The sequence below is a fragment of the Pygocentrus nattereri genome, chromosome 2, assembly GCF_015220715.1.
Source record: "Pygocentrus nattereri isolate fPygNat1 chromosome 2, fPygNat1.pri, whole genome shotgun sequence".
Classification (NCBI taxonomy): domain Eukaryota; kingdom Metazoa; phylum Chordata; class Actinopteri; order Characiformes; family Serrasalmidae; genus Pygocentrus; species Pygocentrus nattereri.
In genome coordinates this window covers 36,074,988-36,084,210 of record NC_051212.1, presented here as the reverse complement: position 1 = coordinate 36,084,210, position 9,223 = coordinate 36,074,988, and the positions used below count along the sequence as shown (strand labels likewise).

General features: G+C 41.7%; 1 protein-coding gene across 4 annotated transcripts in view; it reads left to right on the top strand.

The window, feature by feature from the left end:
• ctnnd2b (catenin (cadherin-associated protein), delta 2b) overlaps nucleotides 1-9,223 on the top strand; it is a 117,407-nt gene that overhangs the window by 25,967 nt on the left and 82,217 nt on the right. For all 4 annotated transcript variants that reach the window (XM_037547586.1, XM_037547582.1, XM_017719642.2 and 1 more), the window contains exon 2: nucleotides 3,041-3,174. In XM_037547586.1, the coding sequence (XP_037403483.1) occupies nucleotides 3,046-3,174 (129 nt within the window). In that variant the 5' untranslated portion in view covers nucleotides 3,041-3,045. The remainder of the gene's footprint in view (nucleotides 1-3,040; nucleotides 3,175-9,223) is intronic.

The following is a 9,223-nucleotide window of genomic DNA, read 5'->3' as shown; positions in this document are numbered from 1 at the left end:
CAGTCTTTTGTTGCCCCTGTCCCAACTTCTTTGGAACGTGTTGCAGGCATCAAATTCAAAATGAGTGATTATTTACAAAAAACAATAAAGTTTATGCGTTTGAACATTAAATATCTTGTCTTTTTAGTTTATTCAATTGATTATAGGTTGAAAAGGATTTGCAAATCATCGTATTCTGTTTTATTTATGTTTTACACAACGTCCCAACTTCATTGGAATTGGGGTTGTGTATATATATATATATATATATATATATATATATATACACACATATACACACATATACACACACACACACACACACACACACACACACACATATATATATATATATATATACAGAAAACACAGCAGACTAACTGATTTAGTTCTAGATTTAGTTTTGATATTATCAGTGAGATGCAGATTCATGACTAAGATTAGCACCACAACGTGTAATCCATCCTACACATACCAACAGCTGGGCCGTCTTATTAGTTAAGCTGCCATGCTTTGGCCTGTCCAGAATGATCACCCCTAACTGGCAAGACATCATTTTGACCTAGAAATGTCTCTCTCTCTCTCTCTCTCTCTCTCTCTCTCTCTCTGTCTCCCTCTCTCTCTCTCTCTCTCTCTCTCTGTCTCTCTCTCTCTCTCTCTCTCTCTCTCTCTCTCTGTCTCCCTCTCTCTCTCTCTCTCTCTCTCTCTCTCTGCCTCTCTCTCTCCCCCTGCATTTAGACTGAAAAGAGAATAGTGGAGAGATTTGGAGCTTTGTATCATCATGCTTAATCTTTCTTTGTATACAGTCAGTACTGCAGTGTTTGGGGGGGTATTGGTGGCGTGTTGGCAGTTAGTGTGCGTGTCTGTGTGTGTGCATGTGTGTGAGTGAAAGCGCTGTCTGTCTCTATAGGTGTACACTGCACCCCCCGTCCTGCACGTGAGCAGCCATTTTCTGGACCCTCCTGCTACACATGTAGATGCTTGTTCTCTGGACAGAAAGACAGGGTGGCAGAGAGAAAGATTATAAACACAGGGAAAGACAGGGTCAGAGAGGGAGGGACAAGAAAGAAGCGTAGAGCAGAAGAGATACAGAGCGAAAAAGAAGAGAGACTGAGAGAAACAAAGGGCATAGAGAAAGAAAGAAGAAAAGAAGAGGCGTGAGCGACAGGCGGAGGAGAGAAATCTGAGAAATAGGAGGAAAAAGAAAAGGACATAAAGACTGGAAGAGTGAAAGAAAAAGAGAAAAGGAGAGGGAGCGAGCAAGAGAAAGAAGAAAAGCAAGGGAAAGGAGGAGAGAGAAAAAAGAAGATGGGTGACAGGAAGGAGGAGAGAAATGGGAAAAATAGAAGGAAAAGAAAAAAAGACTGGGTGAGAAGGAGGAAGAGAGGAAGAAAGAAAGGTGGATGCAGAGAAAGCGATGGAGAGGAAAATGAGGGGGGAGAGAAAGAAAGTGCAGGACAGAGAGAGAAAGGAGGGGAGACAGATGGAGAGAAGGAGAGAAGAGAGAGGGACAGACAGAAGGAGAGAAATAGAGGGAGATAGTGTGCTGATATGGGAATCCCAGCACAGTTCAGTCAAGCTTCATTATTTCAAGCTCAGGGCTCTGAGTTTAAGGTCTTAACAGAAAGCCAGCACACTGTGCCAAATCAAAGAGCGACACTGACGGCTAAGAACTGTGTTTAGGAGTCACCAACCATGAGAGGAGGAAAACAAGGGAGAATGGAAAGTAGAGGGAGGAAAAAGGGAGAAGCACATACAGAGACGGAGAGGGAGAGACAACAGAAACAGACAGACTGAAATATTTCTTGAGCATGTCTGAGGAATCCATTTCAAATCTGGGTCCTGGATTGATGCCGTTCTATGCTGCTCTATTGCTTGGAAAATGCAGTGTTACCAGCTCTATCTGTGATTATCCTCAAAGTCACAAACCCCCGGGACTGAATGTTTCACAGTTTCGAAATTAATCAAAGAATATTAGCAAAGAATACACACAGTTATTTGGGTAGTTGTCTTGTACTGATCACTGATGTGCCTTGCTTTGCAAGACTGCAATTTATGGCTGGAGGAAATGGGACAAAGTTATTATACACATTATTTACATTAGCATTAGCTACCTAAGGAGTTTATGTGCACACTGGCCATGTGATTGTGCTTAGTGACTTTATCCTCACCTGGAAGTTACCAAGATTTACGTAAATTGGAGGGATGCATCATGATATTGAAATCATGTCAGTATCACTAGATAATTGATCTGCGACAGACAAATGATTACATTTGACCTACAATTGAAACCAATATATTATGATGCATTATATGTACTCTGAACTAAAAAGCCTCCCGAGGTGCAACCGTCTAAGCGTTGGCTGTATCATCAGGAGATCGCAAGTTTGATTCCTGGTGATACTACAGCCATCTGTGGCTGGGAGTCCAAGAGAGCAGAATTGGCCTCGCTCTTTGGTTGGGTAGGATGGCCCCCATCTCCCCACATCACCCAGTGCAGCGGCTGGCTTCACAGTTCTAGGGGGAAGCCTGTGTTAGCCTTCACCCTCCTAGCACGTGATTGAGTGAGTCCTAATTAACGGTTAGAATTGGATATGACTAAATTGGGGAGAAAATGGGGGGGAACATTGTACGCCAGAAAAGCAGAATGTTTAGGTGATGCTGAATTGTATTTATTTTACTACGCCGATGTTTTTTTCTCTGTAATACTAATGCATGGATTCAGTCTCAATGTCTACATTTTATGAATGTGCATATATTGGCATTGATTGACATGTATGAAAAATATCAGATACTGGCATCAGCCCAGAATGATCCTATTGGTAAATGCCAATGAAATTGTTTGCTCTGATTATTCCTCAACAACGTTGTCTTCAAATGCAACCATCAACAAATATAGGACAAGCTCCAACTAAAGGCAAACACAGCTCAAATAAACAGTGTTTTAGCCTTATGTAGTGTGGCAGCACAATCACATCTTTTCAGTATTTTATGCCCTTTAGATTATTCCCTGTTGAATTGTAGAAACAGTGAAATCTGCTGTTTTGTTTTTACTTTGTAGAAGTAATGCCAGTTCCTGACCAGCCCTTTGACAGCGAGAACTCCAGCATGTTGAGCCCAGTCCTAAACGCCTCCAACGGGGATGGATCAGAGACAGAGACGACCTCCGCCATCCTGGCCTCCGTCAAGGAGCAGGTAATTAACTGTACCTGGCTAATGAGTGCCTCTCTGAACCACCCTACGGCAAACATGTCTGCTCCTTTGTTGCTTTTTTAGGGAGGGGAGAATATAGCTGCAGCCAATACATTTTCACTGATAAATGAGAAAATTTAATTACTATCTTCAGCCCAATACTAGAATTAGGATCTATAATTACAGCCGATGACTTGGCATCCCGTTTTCACTCGCAAACACACTGATGCATATATAGACAAGTGCTGATATAGAGGTTTGTAACAGTTTCAGGTGAGAAGCACTACTTGAATCGGTAATTTGAAAACACATGACTTTCAGTGACTTTCGACCTTCAACCAGCACTGCATTAAAAACTGACACGCTTCTGTAATGAAAATAACCGCATGGGCTCAGAAACACCTCAGAAAGCCTTTGTCAGTAAACATAGTTCTTCACTGCACTGTAAATGTAAATTAAGACTCTTCTGCTTTGTATGCAAAGCAGAAGCCAAACATCAACAACATCCAGCCAGCTTCACTGGGCTAAAGCTCATCTGAGATGGACTGATACATAACATTTTTGTCTTTGTAAAAGTATTAGTTGAAACATTCAACATCTTGCTTTTGTACAGTTCTCATTTGAATACAGGTCAGAAAAGATCACTGCTCTTTTTTAAAATATATTTTTCCTACTGTCCCTTTTTTGGAGTTGGGTAGGCACATCTACTATTATCAGCTAGAATTAGCCATCAGCAGCTGTTAGCTTCAGAGGTGTACCTTTCTAATGCCCTCTACGCTTCATTCATGGATTATAGTGTGGACGTGTTTTGAATGCAAAAAAGTTCAATTATTATTGGTATTAACAAAACAGTATTCATTATAGGTTATTTGTTGTTGGCCCAAAACTTCCAACAGTTATTCTTTTCCTTGCAAGCTTATCCTTGCCTACTGCACTGAACGAATAACTATGTGTATCTCAACCACAGCCTAAGCAGACACTGTGCCCTGCCATGACATTTAGCATCCCACCCTTCTAATTTTCTAACACTTTCATTATAAATTCTCCACTCATCTAAGCTATCATTACATGGTGTAAACAGTAATTACACATAGCCATACCATTCCTGAAATTCCCATAAAAACACATGCTGCACATAGCATACATATGCATTATCTGATGTCACAGATGCAGATAGCAGTTGCAGATTGTCTTGCTGGTCTGTATAGAGTATATAGCGCATACACGCGTTTCACCTCAAAGTAAATTGAACTTGCGGGGAGGGGGTGGATCTGAACCATGTGGAACATGAATATTATTTTTGGAAGCATGGAAAGAGAAATGTGGTGTAATATATGACATGTCAGGCTGCAATGTGCTTCATGTGCTCTTCCGGCCCCTCAGTGCAATAGAGCCAGTCTGCTGTTATAGGACTGGCTATCTGCAGGTCAGCTACAGCCATACAATACCACATTTCTTTGTGATAATGACTGACATCACAGATCAATTAACAGCCATATTTACACACTGTTTATTAGCAGTTGATTGTAAATTGTTGCTGTTTATGGCCAACGGTTGATCAATGACCATGAACTGGGACGTATTCACTATGCTTATAGGCGACATTGCCAGTGGAGTGAGCTCTGGGTTCATGATAATGTATAGGGGGTGAGTTATATAGTGGTATTGCACCTTCTTTTTCAATACTGTTTCCAACAAGCCCCTGTTTATTCACCCTGGCCATTTCCTCTTGAGGGAATGTCATTTTAAGGGCCGTTCCACTACTGCTCATGTGAGATGACCCCTTAGAGGGACAAAGGGTGAAACACATAAATTCTAATTCAGAAGCAGACCTTCTTATATATCATTGCTATGTGACGCAATTTTCCTTTCCAACCCAAAAATGACTGCCAAAGCTGGAGCAAATAAAATATTTAAAAATAAAAATATTTTTAAAATATATTTGTGGGCCGATCCCAATATTCAGTGTTTTTCATGCCCATATCTGCTGATACTGATGTTGATGCACAAAAATTTCTGAAATTTAACAAAAGGGATCTACATTATGTGGCCAAAGGTATGTGGACACATAACCATCACTCCTGTTCAAGTTTGTTGGACCTCACTTTACAAAACCATAGGCACTGATATGAAGTTGATGTTGGATGAGAAGGCCTGGCTTGCAGTTGACGTTCTAATTAATTCCAAAGGTTTGCAGTGGGGTTGAGGTAAGGTGCTCTGTGCAGGACACTGAAGTTCCTCCACCATGTCTTTATGGACCTCGGTTTGTGCACAGAGGCAGAGTCATGCTGGAACAGGAAAGGGCCTTCTCCAAACTGTCACTACAAAGTTGGAAGCATATAATTCCCTAAAATGTTTTGGTACACTGTAACATTAACTCACTCAAACAAAGAGGCTTAGCCCAAACCCTGAAAAAAAAACAGGTCTAGATTATTATTCCTCCTTCACCAAACAATACTGTTGGCATTATGGTTTCCAGTAGGTAGTGTTCTCATGGCACACTATAAACCCAGACTTATTCAGGAGACTGCCAGACAGTGAAGCATGATTCATCACTCCAAGGAACATGTTTCCACTGCTTCAGAGTCCAGTGGCAGCGTGCAGAACAACACGCAATGTGGCAATGTGAATACTGATCTCAGGCTTGCATGCAGCTGCTCAGCCATGGAAACCCATTTCATGAAGCTCCTGGCGCACAGTTCTTGTGCTGATGTTGCTTCCAGAAACAGTTTGGAACTCTGTAGTGAGTGCTGCCACAGAGGACGGGTGATTTTTACATGCTATGCGCTTTAGCTCTTGGTTGCCCTGCTCTGTCAGTTTGCATGGTTTTGTGGCTGAGCTCCTAGATCAGGGGTGTCAAACTCAATTGCACAGGGGGCTAAAATTCAAAACACACTTTAGTTTGCGGGCCGAACAGAATAAACATTTATTGAACACACTAAAACTAAATGTTTTTGCACATAAATATGAATAAAAATAGACAGGAATGTTATTCTGGAATAAAAAAATAAACTTAAACTTTAAATAACATAAATTTCTTGCTCTCCATAAAAATATATCCACTCAAAATTATACATGTTAGAAATATGAAAATGCTGCAAAACAAAACAAAACCTGGAAATATAAATAATTTTTGTGCTTTTCAGCAACAACAAATAACGAATCAAAACATTCGCCATTTTATCAGAGCTGGATGCTTGGCATCTTTTTTTGGCAACAAGTTTATGTTTGGCGTGAGGTCCTGTGTTGTGGAGACTCTCAGGATGGACTGCAGGTGCTCATCAGTGAGACGACTCCTGTGTGCTGTTTTGTTTGTCTTCATCACTGAGAACAGATTCTCACACAGATATGTGCTACCAAACATGCACAAGGTTCGAGCCGCATGTAGACGGAGCTGGGGCATTGGGGCAATGGAGTGAATAAACTCTGTGGGCCCCGCAGTGTCGTACTTTGCCTTTAGTGTCTCATTACACTGCAGCTCAATCAGCTCCATCTGAATCTGCACAGGTGCAGTTTCCACGTCGATGGCGAAATTCTTTTTTTATTTTTCAAAGTCACCAAAGCGCCGTGCGAACTCGGTGCGCAGTGCACTCAGTTTGTCAGCAAAGTGCGTATTTATGAACAACGTTGTGCCGACTTGGTTCAGCATTACTTGGCAACAGGGAAAGTGAGGCAAGTTGCTCTGGTGCATTTGTTTCTCCCATAAAAGCAGCTTCACTTGAAATGCCTTCACTGCATCATACATGTCAGTGATCGTGCGGTCACGTCCCTGGAGCTGGAGGTTTAACGCATTGGGATGAGCTGTTATGTCAGCCAGAAACGCCAACTCACATTTCCACTTTTCATCCCGCAAAGGTGGAGTCTTTTCCTTTACTGTCCATGAACTGACAGATTTCGTTGCTGAGCTCAAAAACTCTGTTGAGAACTTTTTCCTGACTTAGCCAACGCACCTCTGTATGATAAGGGATGTCGGCAAACTCTGAATCTATCTCCCGCATAAAGGACTGAAATTGCCGGTGATTTAAACCTTTACTTCGGATAAAGTTCACGGTTTGCGTTACAGCACTCATTACACGGTCCATCTTCAGGACTTGTGTATGATGCAGTGATATGCTGTTAACTCACCAGTACAGTTCTCCTCCTGCATCTTCACTCGCATCCTTCGCACTAGTCCACTTCTTTCACCGCACATAGCCGGTGCTCCATCAGTTGTAAGTCCAATAAGTTTGTCCCAGGGCAGTTTCATGTCAGTTACACTTTGACATATGTTTTCAAAAATGTCCTTTCCAGTTGTTGTACGTGCATCGATTTAATGTCCTCTATTTCCTCTGTAACACGCAAATTAGAGTCCACCCCACGGATGAAGATGGCTAGATGTGCAGTGTCAGTCATGTCAGTACTTTCATCCACAGCAAGAAAGTATGCAATAAAGTCTTTGCTTCTTTCACTCAACTGTGTTCTTAAATCAGTGGCCATCTCACAAACTCAATCAGCAACAGTATTTCTACTTAGGCTTAAATTTGCTAGAATCTGTTTTTTGTCTGGACATACGACGTCACACACCTTGATCATGCAGCTCTTCAGAAATTCTCCCTCGGTGAACGGCCGGGCTGCCTGAGCGATCTCCTTCGCCACGATAAAACTTGCTTTCACAGCAGCTTCACCTTGTGATTTTGCACGGGTGAAAAACACCTGCTGTTCTTTTTTAACTCTTCTACTTTCTGTATCTTTTGCTCTGCATTCAGGTCTTTCAGGTTATCCTGATGTTTTGTCTCATAGTGCCGTCTTAGATTAAATTCTTTGAATACAGCCACAATAGCGCCACAAATGAGACAAACAGGTTTACTGGCAATGTCAGTAAACATATACTCAGCCTCCCATCGGTTTTGAAAGGCTCTGTTTTCAGAATCAACATTTCTCTTCGGCATCGTGAGGAGCTAGCTTCGCAATAACTTGTAGCAACAGACACTAGACTTGATTGGCGCGGAAAGCGTTCCGAAAGGCAGCTGAAGCGCTGCATTATGGGATCTGTAGTTTATTGTGTTACCAGCGCTTCATATTGCCGGGCCATTAGTGACAATAATATAAAATGATGTCGCGGGCCGGATATAATTGCAAGCCGGGCCGGATGTGGCCCGCGGGCCTTGAGTTTGACACATATGTCCTACATGCTTCTATTTCACAATAATTTCACTTACAGTTGACTGAGGCAGATCCAACATGGCAGAAATTCCCCCAACTGTCTTTTGGCAAAGATAGCATCCTATGATGATAATGCCATAAAGTCACTGAACGCTTCAGCACAACAACTGCCAGTGTTCATAGAGATAGCATGTGCTATGATTTTATTCATCCATTAGCAATGGGTTTGGCAGAAACACCTGAATCTTATAATTAAGAGGGCTGTCCACATACCTTTTGCCATACAGTGTATCTGGATTTGCATTACAGTAGAATTTAACATTTAACAGTAACAAATGCAGTAAAATTTATAAAATAACACAGCATTGCCTAAATAATCTGCTCTTCCACAGCGCAGTAAATACATAATCAAATATCTGTTTGAAATATTTGCTAAATGTAAACATCTGTCCGATGAGGGTAATTTTATTTTAAGCAGTTATTTGCTGATACTACTAGACCTCGGCTTATTATGCTAGCTTGCTAGTTAGCAAGCTAAGAGCTGTATAGCTAACAACAACAGCAAAAGAGAAGAGCACAGTTGTCATTCTAAACCTGAAGGGCAAGACAAGAATTTATTCAAAGTTTTTGTATATTAATCTGACTTCGCAAAAAGCTGTTTGCATTGCAAAGTTGCTTAGCTGGCAGATTAGCTCATCGATGCTAGCCTAGCTGAGTTCCTCTTGAAAAATACGCGGTCATTGCCCCTCCTCCCCTCGTGCTGCGAGTGGCAACTTGTGTAAGGTAGGTGCTTTGCACGTCTGAGTAGTGAGGCGAAGGGGACCAGGGCATGCTAAAAACAGTATTGAAATGCAAGGATGTTGTGTGATAGTGAATGGTACTTTTCATGTATGCCCTGTGTGTATGTGTC